General features: G+C 60.5%; 1 protein-coding gene across 2 annotated transcripts in view; it reads left to right on the forward strand.

The window, feature by feature from the left end:
- CSMD1 (CUB and Sushi multiple domains 1) overlaps nucleotides 1–19683 on the forward strand; it is a 605853-nt gene extending 586170 nt beyond the window's left edge. Inside the window, exons 57-70 of one of the 2 annotated variants that reach the window (XM_045576232.1) lie at nucleotides 699–881; nucleotides 1386–1562; nucleotides 2678–2857; nucleotides 5211–5384; nucleotides 6095–6268; nucleotides 7889–7962; nucleotides 9064–9175; nucleotides 11720–11899; nucleotides 13090–13134; nucleotides 16959–17120; nucleotides 17694–17806; nucleotides 18540–18627; nucleotides 19052–19184; nucleotides 19314–19683. In XM_045576232.1, coding sequence (XP_045432188.1) covers nucleotides 699–881; nucleotides 1386–1562; nucleotides 2678–2857; nucleotides 5211–5384; nucleotides 6095–6268; nucleotides 7889–7962; nucleotides 9064–9175; nucleotides 11720–11899; nucleotides 13090–13134; nucleotides 16959–17120; nucleotides 17694–17806; nucleotides 18540–18627; nucleotides 19052–19184; nucleotides 19314–19473 — 1955 coding nt within the window. In that variant the 3' untranslated portion in view covers nucleotides 19474–19683. The remainder of the gene's footprint in view (nucleotides 1–698; nucleotides 882–1385; nucleotides 1563–2677; nucleotides 2858–5210; nucleotides 5385–6094; nucleotides 6269–7888; nucleotides 7963–9063; nucleotides 9176–11719; nucleotides 11900–13089; nucleotides 13135–16958; nucleotides 17121–17693; nucleotides 17807–18539; nucleotides 18628–19051; nucleotides 19185–19313) is intronic. The other variant, XM_045576234.1, reaches the window with a different exon arrangement.
- Nucleotides 19684–21154: the final 1471 nt, after the last annotated feature.

Genomic DNA, 21154 nt, shown 5'->3' on the forward strand with positions numbered 1-21154 from the left:
CCCAATGTGACCCTCCCCCAATGTGACCCTCCCCAATGTGACCCTCCCCAATGTGACCCCAATGTGACCCTTCCCCAATGTGACCCTCCCCAATGTGACCCCAATGTGACCCTCCCCAATGTGACCCTCCCCAATGTGACCCTCCCCCAATGTGACCCTCCCCCAATGTGACCCTCCCCAATGTGACCCTCCCCCAATGTGACCCTCCCCAATGTGACCCTCCCCAATGTGACCCTCCCCAATGTGACCCTCCCCCAATGTGACCCTCCCCCCGATGCCCACGGCCACTGGGACCACGTCCAGGTGTGGTGTTAGGTGCCCAAGAACAGTTTATTCATTTTCTAATTTATTTTTGTTGACGTCAGAGAGGAAGGGAGAGGGAGAGGGAGAGAGAAACATCAGTGATGAGAGAGAATCATTAATCAGCTGTCTCACCCAACGCGGGGGATCCAGCCACAGCCCAGGCCTGTGCCCCGACTGGAACCAAACTCTGACTTCCTGGTTCAGAGGTCGGTGCTCAGCCCCTGAGCCACGCCGGCCGGGCACTCACAGTGCAGTAAGGGCCCCGGGTCTGTGCTGTGAAGGAGCCCCCTGAGCCACCGGAGCGCCTGTAACGGTGCCCGGGTTCAGTCCTCTCGGCTCCGGGCCCGTCCTCCCACGTCTCACGGCCCTGTGGGCCCATGTGTCTGTCTCCGCAGGAAACCACCCGGGGTTCTGTGGGGACCCGGGGACCCCCGCCCACGGGGCGCGGCTGGGCGAGGAGTTCAAGGCCAAGAGCCTGCTGCGCTTCTCCTGCGAGGTGGGCTACGTGCTGCGCGGCTCCCCCGAGCGCACCTGCCTGTCCAACGGCTCCTGGTCCGGGCGGCAGCCAGCGTGCGAAGGTGAGGGACACCCCCCTCTCTGTGCATGAACATCGTGCACCGGGCCTCTAGTCCTATATAATAAAAGCCAGATACGCAAATTGACCAAACAACAGGACAACTGGCAGAACAACCGGTTGCTATGATGCACACTGACCACCAGGAGGCAGATGCTCAATGCAGGAGCTGGCCCCAGCCCACAGGCCCCAGGCCAGCCAAAGCGGGTGCCTCCTGATCACCCCACTGGTTGCCCTGCAGAGGGAGGTGACCAGCCGTGGCTGTGTAAGGCAGGGCCAGGAAGCAGATGGCACCAGTCTGGCCAAGCCAGGTCCCAGTGGGCATCTCCTGATTGCCCTGATGGTTGCCCCACAGATTGGCCCTGATCGCCAGCCAGACTTAGGGACCCTACTTCTGCCCGAACTTCATACTCCGGGCCTCTAGCTTTTTACTAATGACCTAATCCATCGCTCTGAAGCACGCTGGTCGCCCCACTCACTGCCTCGGGCCGTCACTTTGTGTCTGCAGCTGTGTCCTGTGGGAACCCCGGCACGCCCACCCATGGCGTGATCGTCAGCAGCGACGGCATTCTGTTCTCCAGCTCCGTGGTCTATGCCTGCTGGGAGGGATACCGCACCTCGGGGCTCACCACCCGGCACTGCACCGCCAACGGCACCTGGACCGGCACCGCTCCCGACTGCACAAGTCAGTACCTGGCCCTCAAGGTCAACCCAAGGGCAGGGCCGTGATATGGACTTGACCGGGAGCAACGAGTTTATGTTTTCAAGTGCTGTGCTGTGGTTTTAATACAGAGAGGAAAAAGACTCACATAGGTCTGATGCTTTGACTTTCTCTATTTGGTACTTTTAGATTCTTTCCTTTCTTATTTATATGGTTGAAACTGTGTGAAAGGGCCAGCTAGACTGGACATTGTCCAACTGAGCCCACAAAATGTCAAGGTCTGTTCTCTCTGTGGATCAGTGAGTCTGCAGGGAAGGAGGAAGGAGTCGGGTCCTATTATCATAGACAGCTCTCTCCTTGGCTTTGTGGTGAGGTCACACTCCTGCCTGGTCAGGGTCAGGGTCAGGGTTATGATAAGGGTTAGTGTTAGGTTTAAGGTAAGGAGTAGGGTTTCAGGGTTAGGGTCAAGGTGAGGGTTATGGTTTAGCATTAGGATTTGGGTAAGAGTTAGGGTAAGGGTTAGGGTCAGGGTCAGGGTTAGGGTTAAAGTTGTGGTTTAGCATTAGGATTAGAGTAAGGGTTAAGGTTAGGGCTAGGGCTAGAGCTAGGGTTAGGCTTAGGCTAAGGGTTAGGGTTAGGGTTAGGGTTAGAGTTAGGGTTAGGGTTTGGATTAGGGTTAGGGTTAGGGTTAGGCTTAGACTTAAGGTAAGGCTTAGGATGAGGGTTAAGGTTAAGGTTAAGGTTAGGGTTAGGGTTAGGGTTAAGGTTTGGGTTAGGGCTAGGCTTAGGCTTAGGCTTAGGCTTAGGGTAAGGGTAGGGTTAGGTTTAGAATTAGGGTTAGGGTTTGGGTTAGGATTATGGTTTGGGTTAGGGCTAGGCTAGAGTTATGGTTAAGGTTAGGGTTTGGATTAGGATTAGGAAGTGACAGTATGGCACAGGTTCAGTACAACCCGCCACCGATGGGATAGAAATCAGTGCTTCTAAACACTGTTTGTGGGATGGCCAGAGGACACCCCGACTAGGCCCCCTGTGGAGGGGTCACTGTGCGTGGGTCTGAGGGAGGGGCTGCCGGGAGCCGGTTCTAATGACTCCCGTGACGATTTCCATTTCTCCGCTTCTGCTCCGTTCACACGTCCCAGTCATCAGCTGCGGCGATCCGGGCACTCCCGCCAACGGCCTCCGGTTCGGCTCCGACTTCACCTTCAACCAGACCGTGAGCTACCAGTGCGGGCCCGGCCACGTGCTGGAGCCGGCCTCGGGGGCCGCCCTCCGCTGCCTGGCCAGCGGTGTCTGGAGCCCCGGCCGGCCCGTCTGCAGAGGTGCGCCCGGCGGGGTTCAGACTCACACGGGAGACGTAGTCTGTGGAATTGTGGTTGCTCCATCTTGCATGAACGCCGTCCTCCGTGCACTGCGAACGCTTGGCAGTGCATTTGCAAGTGGCAAATCACGTGATTTTACTCTTTCTTTTTTCCCTTTTTTTTTTTTTTTCCCCCCAAGATGATTGGGAAAAGTTTGATACTAGAATGTATACATCCTGCTGTTAAAAAGTCACAGCAGCGAATGGCCGGTGCAGTCCCTGAGCCTGCCCCATGGGGACAGAGGGATGCTGACCCCCTGGGAGATTTCCAGTCTGAGGGGCTTGTGGTTATTTCTCCCCACTCCTAAAGCCCGGGAGGAGTTCAGAGTAGCCCACAGCATGGAGAACAGGACCTACTTCCTCAAAAAGTTAAACACAGAACTGCCATTGACCCGTGACCCCACCTCTGGGGGTGTATCCACGCCAACCCGAACACCATCAGAGAGAACGGGTGCACCGTGTGCTCGCAGCGCAGTTCCCATAGCTGAGATCTGGAAACAGCGAGTGCCGTCCGCGGACGAGGGGGTGAAGGAGCTGAGGGACGTCCACACTTGGAGCACTCTGCCAGTGGGCTACTCGGGTGGCACTGCCCTCCTCCCCCAGCATCCTGGTGTCCAACCCCGGGGCCTGTGCACCTCCTGTCACTCCCTCCGGAGCCCAGCCCTCACCTCAGGTTCTAGGGCAAATGTGCTGAAAAAATGGACAGATGGGTAGGAGCTTGAGTGGCCAGATCGGGGCCCCTTTTCAATGGCTGGGTGTGCGCCTGTGGTTGTGGGGGTGACTATCTGCCTCCTCCCAGAGGCAGCCAGGGCATGAACTCCTAGGAAAGCACAGGTGAGGAGGGCAGGGGAGGGAGGGGGGAGGGCAGGTGAGGGAGGGCAGGTGAGGGAGGGAGGGCAGGTAAAGGAGGGAGGGCAGGGAAGGGAGGGCAGATGAGGGAGGGCAGGTGAGGGAGGGAGGGCAGGTGAAGGAGGGAGGGCAGGTAAAGGAGGGAGGGCAGGGAAGGGAGGGCACATGAGGGAGGGCAGGGGAGGGAGGGGGGGGAGGGCAGGTGAGGGAGGGCAGGTGAGGGAGGGCAGGTGAGGGAGGGAGGGCAGGTGAAGAAGGGAGGGCAGGTAAAGGAGGGAGGGCAGGGAAGGGAGGGCAGATGAGGGAGGGAAGGTGAGGGAGGGGGGGCAGGTGAAGGAGGGAGGGGGGGCAGGTGAAGGAGGGAGGGCAGGTAAAGGAGGGAGGGCAGGGAAGGGAGGGCACATGAGGGAGGGAAGGTGAGGGAGGGGGGGCAGGTGAAGAAGGGAGGGCAGGTAAAGGAGGGAGGGCAGGGAAGGGAGGAGGGAGGGAAGGCGGGGGGGAGGGCAGGTGAGTCTCCTGCTGCTGACTGTCAATGCCCGTCCTGTCTCGGGTGAGAATCCGGAAGCAGCTGGGTCTCAGGCAGGATGTGCCCCCTCCCCCGTGCATCATGGCCTGAGTGCTGCAGAGAGGAGGTGGCAGGCTCCATCGGCACCGGGGCTGGGAGCGGTGCCTGTGCTGGGCGCCCAGTAATCCCCAGGCAGAGAGGGTGCCCGGGCCCCGGCTGCCGTGTGTCACAGAACCGAACCACGCAAACACCTGCTGTTTAATTATTCAGAACGTGGATCAGTCTATGTTTTTTAGAAATTATGTACTATCTTTATTTTTTTATTTATTTTTAATGTGTTTTTATTTATTTTAGAGAGGAAGGGAGAGAGAGAGAAACATCCATGAGGAGAGAGAATCACTGATCAGCTGCCTCCTGCACGCCCCCCACTGGGGATGGAGCCCTCAGCCTGGGCATGTGCCCTGACCAGAAATTGAACTGTGACCTCCTGGGTCATAGGTCAGTGCTCAACCACTGAGCCACACCGGCTGAGAGATTATACACTCTCTTTCCATGAAGAGAGCAGAGCAGGCCGCAGGAGAGCCCTGCCCGTGCCGCATGTACGCTCACAGGCTGTGTGCAGTCCCAGGCCCTCGCCCGATCGGACGGTCCGCGGGAACTCATGGATGGACGGATGGGACAGTGTGCTCCTTCCTTCCGTCCTTGGCCAGTGTGCACGGCACACGTCCCTCCGGTCCCTCTCCTGAGAGCGCTGGCCTCGCTGTCCTCCTCGGTCTGAATTCACGAAGAGAGATGAGGGAGAGGCTGTATGGACTGGATCCCCCGTGCTCCCCAGTCATTCTTCTCTTAAAACATGAACACCCGCTGTAGGCGTCCCCCGAGAGGCGTGTCACGTGCTGCGTGGGCCGCGCGGGGTGCGGCGGGGTGAGGCTGTGTCTGACCCGTGTCCTCTCTCCGGCAGCCGTCCTGTGCAGCCCGCCGCCCCCCGTCCCGCACGGGGAAGTGGAGGGCACCGACTTCCGCTGGGGCGCCAGCGTCAGCTACCGCTGCGCCCCCGGCTACCAGCTGTTGCAGCCCGCCATCCTGTCCTGCGAGGGCCCGGGCGTGTGGAAGGGGGAGACGCCGCAGTGCCTGCGTGAGTCCCCCACAACCTCCTCCGCACCCGCAGGGGAGGGCTGAGCCCCCGGGTGACCCTGGAGACGCAGCCACGTGTCCCTGATGACCGGGCTGGGCGGCGCATGTCCAAGAGGAGCCGCCACTGCCCAAGGCGCGTCCTGCCCTTTATTTACTTTTAAAAATACATCTGTATCGATTTCCTAGAGCCGTGGTCGGCAAACTGTGGCTTGAGAGCCACAGCGGCTCTTTGGCCCCTTAAGAGTGGCTCTTTTACAAAACACCACGGCCTGGGCGAGTCTATGTTGAAGAAGTGGCGTTAGAAGAAGTTTACGTTTAAAAAATGTGGCTCTCCAGAGAAATTCCAGTCGTTGTCTTGTTGCTATTTGGCTCTGCGGACGGATGAGTTTGCTGACCACTGGGCCAGAGGAGGGAAGAGGGAGAGATGGAAACATCCGTGATGAGAGAGCATCCATGGGCAGGCTGCCTCCTGCACATCCCCCAGTGGGGGTGGAGCCCACAACCCGGGCCTGTGCCCTGACCAGGAATCAAACCATGGCCTCCTGGTTCGTAGGCTGGTGCTCACCGCTGAGCCACGCCAGCTGGGCGGATTCTGTCCTTTACGCCTCTCACTGACCTCATGGCTGTACCCGAAGGTGGAGCAGAGCGGGGTGCGGGTCGCAGGGCACCTGGCCTGGGCACCTCCGCGCTGACCCTGTGCTGTTCCGCCAGCCGTGTTCTGTGGGGACCCGGGCACCCCCGCGGAGGGCCGGCTCAGCGGCAAGAGCTTCACCTACAAGTCCGAGGTCTCCTTCCAGTGCCAGCCGCCCTTCGTCCTGGTGGGGTCTGCCCGGAGGACCTGCCAGGCGGACGGCGCCTGGAGCGGCGTGCAGCCCGCCTGCATCGGTAAGGACTGCCACGCCTCGGGCCTCCGGGGGGAGGGCCTGGGGGTACCACCCGGGCATTCGGGAGGGCAGCGTCTCCCGGATGGTGCCCTTGATGCCCTGGGTAGATACCCACAGGGTAGGTGGCGCCTCCGTGAAGTCATGGCAGTGAATTCAGAGGCTCCTGCCACCCCCGCTCCTGGCCACCGTCTGTCTGTCTGTCTCCCCAGAGTCCCCGTGGAACCCCAATGCCTGTCTGTCTCCTCAGAGTCCCCGTGGAACCCCAATGCCTGTCTGTCTCCCCAGAGTCCCCATGGAACCCCAATGCCTGTCTGTCTCCCCAGAGTCCCCATGGAACCCCAATGCCTGTCTGTCTCCCCAGAGTCCGCGTGGAACCCCAATGCCTGTCTATCTCCCCAGAGTCCCCGTGGAACCCCAATGCCTGTCTGTCTCCCCAGAGTCCCCATGGAACCCCAATGCCTGTCTGTCTCCCCAGAGTCCCCGTGGAACCCCAATGCCTGTCTGTCTCCCCAGAGTCCCCGTGGAACCCCAATGCCTGTCTGTCTCCCCAGAGTCCCCGTGGAACCCCAATGCCTGTCTGTCTCCCCAGAGTCCCCGTGGAACCCCAATGCCTGTCTGTCTCCCCAGAGTCCCCGTGGAACCCCAACGCCTGTCTGTCTCCCAGAGTCCCCGTGGTTGGAACCCAATGCCTTGTCTGTCTCCCCAGAGTCCCCGTGGAACCCCAATGCCTGTCTGTCTCCCCAGAGTCCCCGTGGAACCCCAATGCCTGTCTGTCTCCCCAGAGTCCCCGTGGAACCCCAATGCTTGTCTCCCAGGGAACCCGCTGGGCTGTGAGCAATGACAGCCAGGGTCATGTGGGCACTCAGGTCCCGGTGACCTTGGGATGGAGTGAAACTTGCCACAGGAGAGATTTCCTACGTGTCCCCAGTCCTGGTCCGTAGAGTCACACACACACACACACACACACACACACGCACGGGAAGGCTCGGGAGAGGTGGCATTTGTCCGTGTGAGCAGCGCGGACACCAGCCCCTGACTGGAAGCGAAGGCTGAGGCCCTCCTCCCTGTGGGCAGACCCAGTGCCCGGGCCCCGTGCTCGCTGGACGGTGGCTCTGTCCACTAACACGGCTTCTCCCCAGGACGTGCCCTTTGAAAGCGTGTTTTTTTAAGTTTCCCACGAGCAGCCGAAGAGAATCACGGTGTGCCTCCTGATGGCCCAAGGCCATGTCGGGAAAGGGCCACCAAGTCTGCCGTGGGCTTCAGACATGTGTCCTCCGTTTTGAGGGAAATGGGTTTACATAAACCGACTGACATCACAGAGGCCCTGGGAGCTGGCCATCAGCTGGACCCTTAAAACCCGGGTCGTCCGGTGGTTGGGAAGATGGGGGGGTTATTACCCGCCGGCTGGGAGCCCCGAGAGACCTCGCCGGCGGGAGGAGAGGGGACGGGCGGGGGGACCGGAGCAGATGGAGCGCTGGAGGCCCTTCTGCACACAGCGCCTGAGCCACCTCATTCCCCGTCTACACGCATAGCAGCGCCTGTCGGACGGCGCTGGCCTCGGTGACGGGAGGCCCGCCCGTCCGTCCCGGGCCCGTGGTCAGTGTGTGATGGTCCATTTCAGATCCTGCTCACAACGCCTGCCCGGACCCGGGGACCCCCCACTTCGGGATACAGAACAGCTCCCGGGGATATGAGGTGAGGCTTTCCGTCCACGTCACTGTTCTGTCAGGTTCATGTGTCCGTGTGCCACGTCTGACCCAGCCATGTTAGCCCCAACGGAACTCACGCAGGCAGGAGTCCTCGGTGTTTCCGCTGGAACACGAGGTGGCCCTGTCACACTGATGCTCCCCGTGCTGTGCTCCCCCAGAGCCGGCTGCTGGGCCCTGTCACACCCGTGCTCCCCGTGCTGTGCTCCCCGGGACCGGCTGCTGGGCCTGTCACACCCGTGCTCCCCGTGCTGTGCTCCCCGGGACCGGCTGCTGGGCCTGTCACACCCGTGCTCCCCGTGCTGTGCTCCCCCGGGACGGGCTGCTGGGCCCTGTCACACCCATGCTCCCCGTGCTGTGCTCCCCGGGACGGGCTGCGGGGCCTGTCACACCCGTGCTCCCCGTGCTGTGCTCCCCGGGACCGGCTGCTGGGCCTGTCACACCCATGCTCCCCGTGCTGTGCTCCCCCGGGACGGGCTGCGGGGCCTGTCACACCCGTGCTCCCTGTGCTGTGCTCCCCGGGACCGGCTGCGGGGCCTGTCACACCCGTGCTCCCCGTGCTGTGCTCCCCGGGACCGGCTGCTGGGCCCTGTCACACCCGTGCTCCCCGTGCTGTGCTCCCCGGGACCGGCTGCGGGGCCTGTCACGCCCGTGCTCTGTGCTCCCCGGGACCGGCTGCGGGGCCTGTCACACTCGTGCTCCCCGTGCTGTGCTCCCCGGGACCAGCTGCGGGGCCTGTCACGCCCGTGCTCTGTGCTCCCCGGGACCGGCTGCGGGGCCTGTCACACCCGTGCTCCCCGTGCTCTGTGCTCCCCGGGACCGGCTGCGGGGCCTGTCACACCCGTGCTCCCCGTGCTGTGCTCCCCGGGACCGGCTGCTGGGCCTGTCACGCCCGTGCTCCCCGTGCTGTGCTCCCCGGGACCGGCTGCGGGGCCTGTCACACCCGTGCTCCCCGTGCTGTGCTCCCCGGGACCGGCTGTTGGCCCTGTCACGCCCGTGCTCCCCGTGCTGTGCTCCCCGGGACCGGCTGCCGCACTTGGTGCTGCGGCGTGGCCCTCGGTGAGCGCCTGAGCCTGTGGTCTCCCCGCAGGTGGGCAGCACCGTGTTCTTCCGGTGCCGGAAGGGCTACCACGTGCAGGGCTCCACCACGCGCACCTGCCTGGCCAACCTGACCTGGAGCGGGACCCAGACCGAGTGCATCCGTGAGTGCGCCCCGCAGGAGGGCTGGCTTAGGGGCCGTGTCCGTTGGTTTGAGTGTCTTTAACGCTCCGCATGGGGGTTTCTCCGAGTCGGACTCGCTGGGACCGGGCGGCCGTGTCCGTTGGTCTGAGTCGGACTCGCTGGGACCGGGCGGCCGTGTCCGTTGGTCTGAGTCGGACTCGTTGGGACCGGGCGGCCGTGTCCGTTGGTCTGAGTCGGACTCGCTGGGACCGGGCGGCCGTGTCCGTTGGTCTGAGTCGGACTCGCTGGGACCGGGCGGCCGTGTCCGTTGGTCTGAGTCGGACTCGCTGGGACCGGGCGGCCGTGTCCGTTGGTCTGAGTCGGACTCGCTGGGACCGGGCGGCCGTGTCCGTTGGTCTGAGTCGGACTCGCTGGGACCGGGCGGCCATGTCCGTTGGTCTGAGTCGGACTTGCTGGGACCGGGCGGCCGTGTCCGTTGGTCTGAGTCGGACTCGCTGGGACCCGGCGGCCGTGTCCATTGGTGTGAGTCGGACTCGCTGGGACCAGGCGGCCGTGTCCATTGGTTTGAGTCGGACTCGCTGGGACCGGGCGGCAGTGTCTCCTGGGCTTTGGAGGAAACGCAGATCCACAGGATCCCGGGCGCAGTGGCTGACCGGGCCCTCCAGGGGTTCCCCCGGCACCTGAGCTCTGAGGGCCGCCTCCCTCACCCCAGTGGACAGCGGGGCGGGGAGTCACAGGGGCGGGCGGGCCTGGGGGCCGCACTGTGACTGCCAGCAGGGCTCCTTCCCATGGCCCAGGGGTAAGCTGCCTGAGGGGATATGCCCCATAATGACAGAACTGCTTAAAATGTGCTTTTTAAATATGTGTGTGTGTGTGTGTGTGTGTGTGTGAGTATATATACATATCTATGCTAATAAAAGGGAAATATGCTAATTAGACCAGGGACCTGCTGGACAGAGCCATGAAGGCAGGGCTGAGGCAGAGACAGTTAGAGGCGATCAGGCCAGGAGGGAAGGGCAGTTGGGGGTGATGAGGTCAGTGGTGGGGAGGGCAGTTGGGGGCGAGCAGGCTGGCGGGGTTGTGGGGGGAGCAGATGGGAGTGAGCAGGCCGGCAGGCAGATGTTAGGGGTGATTAGGAAGGCAGGCAGGTGAGTGGGTAGGAGCCAGCGGCCCCAGATTGGGAGAGGGATGTCTGACTGCTGGTTTAGGCCCAGCCCCTGTGGGATCGGACCCAAACCAGCAGTTGAACATCCCCTGAGGGGTCCCAGATTGGAGGGGGTGCAGGCTGCTGGGCTGAGGGACACCCCCCATGCACAAACTTCATGCACCGGGCCACTAGTGTGCATATATATATGGTCAGACACTTAGCATATTAGGCATATATATATATATATATATATATATATATATATGCTAAGTATCTGACCTTTCGACCAGTAGCTATGACACGCACTGACCACCGGGGGGCTGATTCTCTGACTGGTAGATTAGCTTGCTGCTGGGGTCTGGCTGATTGAGACTGAGTGAGATGGTCCAGACACGCCCTAGAGCCCTCCTGCAGTCCCTCCCGAGCTAGATCATGCACCAGCAGCGTCCCTCAGCCTGGCCTGAACCCTCTCGCAATCTGGGACCCCTTGGGGGATGTCAGAGAGCTGGTTTCAGCCTGATCCTTGCAGGCCAAGCCAAGGAACCCCACTGGTGCACAAATCTGTGCACCAGGCCTCTAATATATATATATTATTTATTTCAAAGAGGAAAGGAGATGTAGAGGCATCAATAATGAGAGAGAATCATTGATTGGCTGACTCCTGCAAGACACCACACTGGGGATGGAGCCTGCAACCTGGGCATGTGCCCTAACTAGGAATCTAACCCTGACCTCCTGGTTCCTGGGTCCATGCTCAGCTACTGAGCCACAGTGGCTGGGACAAAATTATTTTTTTATTGAGCTAAGTAGTAAATTTGCTAGTTGCCTTCAGACAAAAATCATAGGCATGTCTAAACTCCTGTCCATCTGTTTGTGCTTCGTTCACAGCACTGGTCTTCTAAGGAAATCTAGCATATTCTTTATATTAATGGTAACCCATCGCAATCAGTATATTTCAGAGCTTTGGTTTCTAGTCCAAGTTCCTACACATAAGCAGTCACATATGCATTTGTAGAAGGAAGATACTCGTATGCGTACGGCAGTTGGCAAATGTAGGCTTACAGTTGTCTGTATGAAAAGAACATGATAATTAATGACCAATAATACAAAAGAAAGCTGTGTGTTCATGCTCACTGGAAGCCTACTTTACATGGAGAGACGGAGAAAAGGAGACAGAGCGCAGAGAGAGGCAGGGGCGGAGGGGCGGAAGGAGGCGGGGGGGGGGGGGCAGGCGAAGTGGGCGCACCCGCCCTCATTCTGCGGGGTGCTATGTGGGTGGGTGCTGTGTTCGGTGCTCATTGTGAAGTGCCTCTGTAGACATTTCCAGGTGGGCGCCCTATCCTTCACGTCTTTAGGCACCTGTCACCTTCCTCACGAGCCAGGTCCCCGTGTCCTAACAGAACCACTCCCCTTTCAGCCCACGCCTGCCGCCAGCCCGAGACGCCGGCCCACGCGGACGTGCGTGCCATCGAGCTCCCCGCCTTCGGCTACACCCTGGTCTACACCTGCCACCCGGGCTTCTTCCTGGCCGGCGGCTCGGAGCACCGCACCTGCAAGGCCGACCTGAAGTGGACGGGGAAGTCGCCCGTCTGTAAAAGTACGTGGGCGAGGAGGCGGCCGACGGGCCTCCCGGGAGAGCGGGCGCACCTGCCCTCAGGCCGGTGTCCGGTCCGGCGTGAGCTCACGGGCAGCCCCTCCCGCCGTGCTCCTGTGTGGGCCCCTGGGGACGTGCGGGCAGGAAGTGTGTGAGGCCGTGGGGGCGGAGGCTGAGGACAGATGCAAACCACACGTTCACCCGACGAGAAAGGCTGTTTGGTTGAAGAAAAGCATTGCGAGCTAAAAGAAAGAAATATATATATTTGGAAAATGCATTTTTAATGAAAAGGGACAAAGGTCACCAAGTACTCGGTGCATATTAAACCAGGGCCTGTGAGTGTGAGACCATGAACTGTTTGGTGGTGGGTTATAAGTTTACGGGCTCTGGACACTGGTTCTACCTGTGGAATTGCAAAAGCTATTAGCATGGAAACGATGCATTAATTGCACACCAATTTGCATATTTACAAATGAGGGCCATAATTCTGGGTCAGACTTGATGAGAGCTGACCTTCCGGGTTCCCCTCACCTTAGATTCTATGCATGATGAGGACCAAACACCATCAATAAAGGTTAGGGGTGCACAAAGCCCCCCGTTCCGGTTCCTCCCCGGGAGCTTGTGATTCTGTGTGGAGTCCTCAGGCACCTTCCCTCGCCTTTCTCCGTCAGAAATATAATAGAAGCAGACAGACTTTTAAAGGTGATGATTTGTAGTTTGATACAAAACTAGAAAAGCTAGGAGAGCTTGAGTAAATCTAACCTGACAGACCAAGGTAAACACCCTGCAAGAGACACAGTTTGGTGGCATTTAATGCCCACGGGCAGGTCACGCGGGCGGGGAGGCATGGCGTCCAGGGAAGTCACGGCATCCCAGCTGTTCTGTTCCCCTTCGGGCTGGGGGCGGCGTGTCCCAGGCGGGAGTCAGACACGGACCAACCACCCTCCTTTGCAAGGCTCTCTCTTATAGCACAAGAAACGCAAATACACGTGTTAGAAACACACGTGTTAGGCCCGCCCGGTTTCCCGCAGGACTTGCTGCAGGGAGCACAGGGGTTGCCATGGATACGGAGAGATGAGCCGACCGTGTACACGCAAGAAATCTGGAGCAAGAAAGCTGCTTCAGTTTGACATTTTTCAAACTTATTCCCCAACCGCCGCCTCGGAAATGACAGTCTGTCTCTTTGCTTGTAGGTAAAGGAGTGGGAGAAGTTAATGACACAGTTACTAAAACGCCAGGTTTGTATCCCAGACCAGTCGCAGGTCCCGTCCCATGGCGAGCTCTCCCCGCATTCTGCCCGGCGGGGCGCTGGTGACGGTTTCCGAAGCCACCAGCCCACCCCCAAGTTCACGATTCGGTTCTTGCCAACGCCAGGGCCACGCCACTTCCTCTCGCTGTCACAGCCGTGGTCGGGGTAACCAGACGCACGGTTTCCTGCGAAGGTGCCCCGGGCATTCCATGGGCAGACAGGGACACGCCTTTGGCGCTCGCTGTGGTATAATGGAGAGCCTTCTAAAGAGGGTGGCCAGCCTGCCCCCCACGGGCGGGGAGGGAGTGAGGCACGGGGCCCGCGGGCTCGGGGAGGGGGGCGCCGTTCACAAGTGTAGCTCCGTGTTCTCCCACACGCCTCCAGAATCCAGGCGTCCGCGGCCTCCTGGGCTCTGAGCCAGCGCGTTGTGTTGTGTGCGGGGCCCGCCGAAGGCACCCACGGCCCATCAGAGACGCCCGTGCAGGTGCCCTGGGCAGGCATCCCTCCCTCCCCTCAGCCCCTCTCTGCCCTCTGTAGCGGGGGAAGATTTAAACAGGCGGTGTGTCCCATGGTCGTGTAAGTCAAGCTTTTACACAGAACAGATCCTCTGTGAGACGATCTCAGCCCGTGGTCGGCAAACTGCGGCTCCAGAGCCACAGGCGGCTCTTTGGCCCCTTGAGTGTGGCTCTTCCACAAAACACCACGGCCTGGGCCAGTCTATTTTGAAGAAGTGGCGTTAGAAGAAGTTTAAGTTTTAAAAAATGTGGCTCTCCAAAGAAATGTCAATCATTGCGCTGTTGGTATGTGGCTCCGTGGACTAAGGAGTGTGCCGGCCACTATCCTAGGGTCATAGGGCGCTTCCCCGGCATTTCCCTTCCTGGTCTTGGGCCGCGATCTTAGACCTGGTTCCTCCCCGGGGCCTCTGGGGCCAGGGCGTGAGGCCAGGGTTAGCAGGGCTGTGTCACACACGCCCTCCTCGGACGAGGCAGAGGTCCCACCAGGATGAAGGAATGCCCCCGTGTACACACAGGTGTAAAGACGACTTTAAGAAAACACTGGCCGTTCTATCCCGATGTTATTTCCAAACCCAGCGCCGAAGTCCACGCTCTTCGGCAGCCGTCCCTGCGCGGAGGCCGGGCTGTGGTTGTCAGTGTCTGGCTTGTTTCTGGTTGGAGAGGCTGAACTATCGGCTTCCTTTTTATTGGGGGGGAGGGGGTGCATGCCTGCTCATGGCCACCCTCACCTCACTCCCCCGGGCGGGGGGAGTGCGCAGCCACGGGGGTCTCCATGGAGGCGACGCCGTCGCCACGCCTCCGTGCTGCTGTGTTAGCCACCGGCCTCAGCGTCAGGTGACAGGACCCACAACACCGCCCCACGTGGCCGACGGTCACACCTAGAGACAGACAGGCCGCGCTCAGCCCCGGCCCCCGTGCCCTGCTCCTGGGCTCCGTCTCCACCTCCAAGGCCAGTTCCTCAGAGGGCTGCCATCAGACAGCCACTCCGAGGTGTGTCTCATCAGGGAGAGAGAGCATCGTGATATCACCTTGTTAATTCTTAAATGTTTTTATGGATGTCAGACAGGAGCGGGAGAGAGACAGAAACATCCAGGATGAGAGAGAACCATGGATCGGCTGCCTCCTGCACGCCCCACCCTGGGGATCGAACCCACAACCCGGGCAAGTGCCCCGACCAGGAATCGAACCGTGACCTCCTGGTTCCTAGGTCGACCATGACCTTCCTGGTTGGAAATGCGGAACACTCAGCATCAGACCGTGACCTTCCTGTCCCTCAGCCACGGAGCCTCACAGGCCGGGCTTGCTGTCATGTCACCGGCTGTTGATGTGAACACAGGAGATGCAGACGTGTGGCCGTGCACTGGGTCACGGACTGCGGCTGCGGAGGAGGAGGCAGCGATCGGTCCCTGCTCAGTGCCGCCTCCGCCTGCACCTGTTTCACTCCTCAGAGGTCGTGGCAGGGGTTGGTCTGCTCAGGCCGTGGCCGTGACCGTGACGCCCTTGTCCTGCTCAGGCCCCTGTGCTGCGGGCCAGGTCTGAGGGCGGCCTGTCCGGGGAGGCGGGGAACGGCGAGGGGACAGCGAGCGAGGCGGCCCAGGGCTCTGTCTCCGTGTCCTCGGTGTGCGTAGCCCTGAGCCAGGGACGGGTACACCTGGGCCCCGGGCCGGGTAAGGCCCGCAGAATCCTGTGGCCTGGCCCTGCCCAGCAGCAGGGCGAGGTAATTACACGTTTGGCCACACAGAGCAGTTCACGTGGAGGGGAGGGTTTGTGTGGCCCATGAACGGGGCCGTGAGTGTCCGAGTGGCCCTGGCAGAGCAGAGGCCTGCCCTGTGCTGTGTGGACGGTGCGTTCTGAGGGTCCACTCACCGAGGGTCTCGGTAATGACTCGGCGTGGGCCCCTCCGGCAGGAAGCCGGGGACGGGGCGGGATCTGGCCCAGCTTGCGGCAGCTGCCCCGAGGAAGGGGGGGCGTCTGAACTTATGAGAGCGGCGGTGTTTCGTACGCGTTTGCTGGCAGGGATGTGGAAAAGTGGTTTAATTTTCATAACAGTGGGGAAAAGAGAATGTTTCAATAATCATTGCCGGTTCTCCTGACCGAGGTGAACTTTAAAGTTTTAAAAGACGTTTGCCTTTTTTTCTGAATTATGTGTGTGTGTGTGTGTGTGTGTGTGTGTGTATACACATATAGATACATGCCGTATAAATAGATATATACATATATAGATAAATAGATGTATAGATGTATAGATTTATAGATATATATATAAATAGATATATAGATTTATAGATATATAGGTAAATAGATATATAGATTTATAGATAGATACATTTATATTGATAGATAAGTATATTTATATATATATAGATAAATACAATAGTATATAGATTTATAGATATATACATATATAGGTAAATAGATATATAGGTTTATAGATAGATAGACATATTTACAGATATATATATAAATAGATATATAGATTTATAGATACATAGGTAAATAGATATATAGATTTATAGATAGATACATTTATAGATAAGTATATTTATATATATATATATATAGATAAATAGTATATAGATTTATAGATATATATATACATATATAGGTAAATAGATATAAGGTTTATAGATAGATAGATGTATTTACAGATATATAGATAAATAGATATATGGATTTATAAATAAATAAATTTATAGATATATAGATTTATAAATAGATTTATAGATTTATGGATAGATATATAGATACAGATATGTGACACCATTGGGTCTAACTTCTTACCCGTGGTGGGATGTCCTCACACAGGGAAGAGAGGAGGGAGAGGGGAGGGAGGAGAGCGTGGCTCCATGTGTAGATAAAGACCTCAGGAAGCAGAGCCAGGCCCTCCCGAAGGGGTCTGGGCCTGAGCGGGGCTGTGAGACCCCCGGGGCTGGGAGGGCAGGGACCCGACCCCGTCACCATCAGCGTGGAGCTGGATGCTTCAAAACGTCAGCCGTGATTCCCGGGGCAGCTTAACACTCTTTCTATTCAGCCCGATGAGCTCTAACCACTGAGCAACCTCGACACACCCTCCACCTCCCCCAAAGTGGCAGGCACGGGCTGGCTGCTCCCAGCGTGCGCAACACCCCCCCCCGGCCCCCTCCCCGTGCACTTGGGTCTTACCCTGAGCGCAAAGACCCTGCCTCGGGCGGGCCTGGGGGTCGCCACCTCACCCTCGTGCGTGGCTCTGCACCCGCCTCCTGCTCGGCTGTCACCCCGTCCGCAGCTCCACGCGGCTCACCCCGTGTCTCGCCCGCAGTCCCCTCGGACGTGTTCTCCGTGGGCTCCGTGTGGCGGGGGCACTACGAGCACCTGGGGCAGAGGCAGCCGGCCACGCTGACGGTGGACAGCTTCAACGCCTCCCGCAGCCGCGTCAACGCCACCTTCGCCGCCGCCTCCCAGGTGGAGCTGCGGCTGACAGGTAGGCCCCGAGGTGAAGGACAGACGGGCCCACAGCACAGTGCTGGCTCCGGGCGGGGGTGAAGGACAGACAGACCCCACAGCACAGTGCTGGCTCCGGGCGGGGGTGACGGACAGACAGACCCCACAGCACAGTGCTGGCTCCGGGCGGGGGTGACGGACAAACAAACCCCACAGCACAGTGCTGGCTCCGGGGGCCTCCGCTCGGCTCAGCTCGGGGACCTGCGGGGAACGGAGAGGTCACACACCAGTCCGGCCGGTGTGGCCGTGGCTGAGCATCAACCCATGACCCAGGAGGCGAGGGTTCCACTCCCGGCCGGGGCACAGGCCCAGGCTGCGAGCTCCGTCCCCAGTGTGGGGCCTGCGGGAGGCAGCCGGTCCATGCTTCTCTCATCATGGATGCTTCTCTCTGTCCCTTCCTTCCTCTCTGAGATCAATAACAACTCCTTTTAAAATAACAATCACAGTTTCCTTTCTCTGGCTTGTCACCACCGAACCCCATCCTCCCCCCACCCCCCGGGGCGCCAGCCTGAGCCCCTGGCCGCACCCTGAGACAGCCCTGTGCTCTCCCCAGGCGTCTACAAGAAGGAGGAGGCCCACCTACTGCTCAGGGCCTTCCAGGCGAAGGGGCCTGCGGACCTGTTTGTCAGCAAGTCTGACGGCGACCCCTGGGGCCTGGACGGCTACGTGAGTGTCCCTGGGGTGGGGGGCGGGGGTACCGGGTCTCTGTGATGGCGGAGGGCGGGGGGCGGGGGGCGGGCTCTGAGTGTCGCTGACTGCAGAGGCGTGGCAGCCGGGGGACACGTCTGGGAGCCGTGAGGGGGGTCAGTGCTGAAAACCGGCCCTGCTCGCTTTGGGTTCAAAAGTAATGGAACTGAAGGCACTCGACCAGAACCACCGGGCGGCCTCGGCCCTCACTTCCCGCTGGAGGGCACTGCGTCCCCATGGAGATGCACAGGGCACAGGCCAGGCCCTGCTCACGGCCTCGCTCGCCCCGTGTGGCCGCCAAGCTCTCCAAGCCCTTCAGTGGCTGTGCAGAACGTTCTAGCAACCCATTCCAGACCAGCAGGGGCCGCTGCCGCCTCTCTGCACGTGAGCCATGGTGCCCCGTGCCGTCAGCTCGGGCACAGGCGCACCTGCCCCGCAGCCCTGGCCGTGCGTGGCAGGAGGCGGGCGTCCCGTCCGTGGGCGCAGCGGGGCCTGGGGGCTGTGCCCTCGGGAAGGTGTGGGACGAGGAGGAGGGTGCAGCCCACAGTGAGCGGGCGGTGTGGGCTGGGGTCACAGCGGGGTCCGAAGGGGAGCAGAAAGTTCCACCTGAGGAATCAGCCAAGGTGTCCGGCCTGTGAGCCCCGAGCCGAGAACGGCTGTTCCGGGAGGAGGGGGTCTCAGCCCCCTGCCTGTTCCTCCCGTCCGCCCCCAGGTCTCCTCGGGGCTCGAAAGAGGAGGGTTCACCTTCCAAGGTGACGTGCGGGGGGAAGACTTCGGCAAGTTCAAGCTCGAGAGGCAAGGTGAGCGGCCGGCCTCCCGGGGTGGGGGGTGGGGGGTGGACACGTTGGCCTGCATGGGGTTTCGCTGAGAAACGATGGAACGGCCAGAGGGACAGAACAGGATGGGGCCACGAGCAGGTGTGAGACGAGGGAGGGAAGCAAATGCACACCCCAGGGGTCCTCCACCTTCCTGAGGCCGGGACCTTTACCACAGCCCGCTCCTCCCGTGGGGGTGACCCCCAACCACACAGCTATTGTCGTGGCTGCTTCATAACTGTAACTCCGCTCCTGTTACGAATGGTAACGAAAGTGTCTGTGTTTGCCGATGGTCTTAGGCGACCCTCCGTCACAGTCACGACCCACAGGCTGAGAATTGCTAGCATGAGGACGTGTCCCTAAAATGCATCCCGCGTGTGTGAGCGTGAGCGTGTCCCTCTCTCCTCAGACGTCCTGAGCTCCGACCAGGACGCCGCGCACCGCCCCCCGGGCACCAGCAGTGGCTCTGTGGCGGCCGCCATCCTGGTCCCGTTCTTCGCACTCATCCTGTCAGGGTTCGCGTTCTACCTCTACAAACACAGGTGAGCCACGCGCCTGTGTGTGCCCAGGCGATCGCCCCCGCTCACACGAGCCGTGTGCTCCGGCACCGGGAACGCTCACGGTCTGTTCTGGAAGCCAGGGCCCGCTCACCTCTCCCTCTCCTCCCTCAGGACGAGACCGAAAGCTCAGTACAACGGCTACGCCGGCCACGAGAGCAGCAACGGGCAGGCCTCCTTCGAGAACCCCATGTATGACACGCACCTGAAGCCCACGGAGGCCAAGGCCGTGCGCTTCGACACGACACTGAACACGGTGTGCACCGTGGTATAGCCCCGCGCGGGCCTGGACCATAGCCATACCTTGGACGGGCAAGCCTGACGGTGCCGTGGCCTCCCCCGGCTTGGCCGCAGCCACCCTCCACCTCCCCTCCCGATCCAGCAGCGGGCTGTCCACGGAGCGTGCAAGAGTCCACGGAGCGTGCAAGAGTCCACGGAGCGTGCAGGAGTCCACGGAGCGTGCAGGTGTCCACAGAGTCCACAGAGCATGCAGGAGTCCTCAGAGCGTGCAGGTGTTCATGGAGCGTGCAGGTGTCCACGGAGCACACGGCTGTCCACAGAGTGTTCAAGTGTCCACAGAGCGTGTAGGTGTCCATGGAGCACATGGCTGTCCATGGAGTGTGCAGGTGTCCACGGAACACACAGCTGTCCACAGAGTGTGCGGGCTGTCCCTGGAGCATGCAGGTTTCCACGGAGCACTCGGCTGTCCATGGAGCGTGCAGGTGTCATGCAGCTGTCCACAGACCGTGCAGGTGTCCATGGAGCACACGGCTGTCCACTGAGTGTGCAGGAGTCCACAGAGGGTGCAGGTGTCCACGGAGCGTGCAGCTGTCCACAGAGCATGTAGGTGTCCACGGAGCGTGCAAGAGTCCACAGAGCGTGCAGCTGTCCACGGAGCACACAGCTGTCCACGGAGCGTGCAGGCGTCCACGAAACACACGGCTATCCACGGAGCATGCAGGTGTCCACAGAGTGTGCGGGCTGTCCCTGGAGCGTGCGAGTTTCCACGGAGCACGTTGGTATCCACGGAGCGTGCAGGTGTCTACAGATCATGTGAGTGTCCACAGAGCATGGAGAGTCTTCTGAGCCGGCCACCTGTCCCTTCATCCTGACAGCAGAGTCCCTTGTCCAGCTTTGCCTGCCTGGGGTCACGCCGCCCCCTGCACTCACTGCCTCCGACGCCCATGTCCGTGAGGCGGGAGCCATCCACCCACCTGGGCCCTGGACACAGCCTCCGGGCGGCGGCACCACATGTGAGGACTCGGCAAAACAGCTCTGACGGAGACACTTCCCAGCGCTGCACATGCCTGCACACGCCTGCACACGCCCCGCCGTCCTTCCGGCCTCCTGCCGCCGGGCCCAGCTGCTCCGTGTCCCCGGGGCCGTCCTGTTGCAGAATGTTTGATGCACAATTTTTGCACTAGTGTGTGATGGATGACTGAGGTTCTGGTAAAAACACACTATTCACAGGGTCTGTACACCCCTTGTACATACGCACCCTCATCTCGAAGCTGATATCGCCCTCGGGTGAGTGGGTGTGAGCGGGAAGGGGAGTCCCAGCCGGGCACAGGCGCGGGGACGAGGGGGAGGGAGGCGGTGCTGCTGCTCGAGCCGCAGCCGAGGGGTCTGAGCACACGAGGCGTCTATTCCCCACGCTTTCCCCGCCATCGCCGCCCAGGCGTGTCCACAGCGGGACGGCACGCTGTGCGCCTGAGCGTGTGCGAGCAGCCCTCCATCTCGGCGGCTCGCAGGGCGTGGCTGGGGCTCCGGGACCGTCTCCCCGCACCGCGGTCCTCTGTGCCCCGCCATGGTGCAGTGAGGACAGGACGCCCCTGTGCAGGCAGAGGGCCTGGAGCTCACCCCGCCCCCACGGTGCCGTCCCCGCTCAGCTTGTCTTCCTCTCACGCTGTCCGGGGGAGGCGTCCGGGTTCCGCTCACGCTGTCCGGGGGAGGCG

This window comes from Pipistrellus kuhlii, unplaced genomic scaffold (assembly GCF_014108245.1).
Source record: "Pipistrellus kuhlii isolate mPipKuh1 unplaced genomic scaffold, mPipKuh1.p scaffold_m20_p_78, whole genome shotgun sequence".
Classification (NCBI taxonomy): domain Eukaryota; kingdom Metazoa; phylum Chordata; class Mammalia; order Chiroptera; family Vespertilionidae; genus Pipistrellus; species Pipistrellus kuhlii.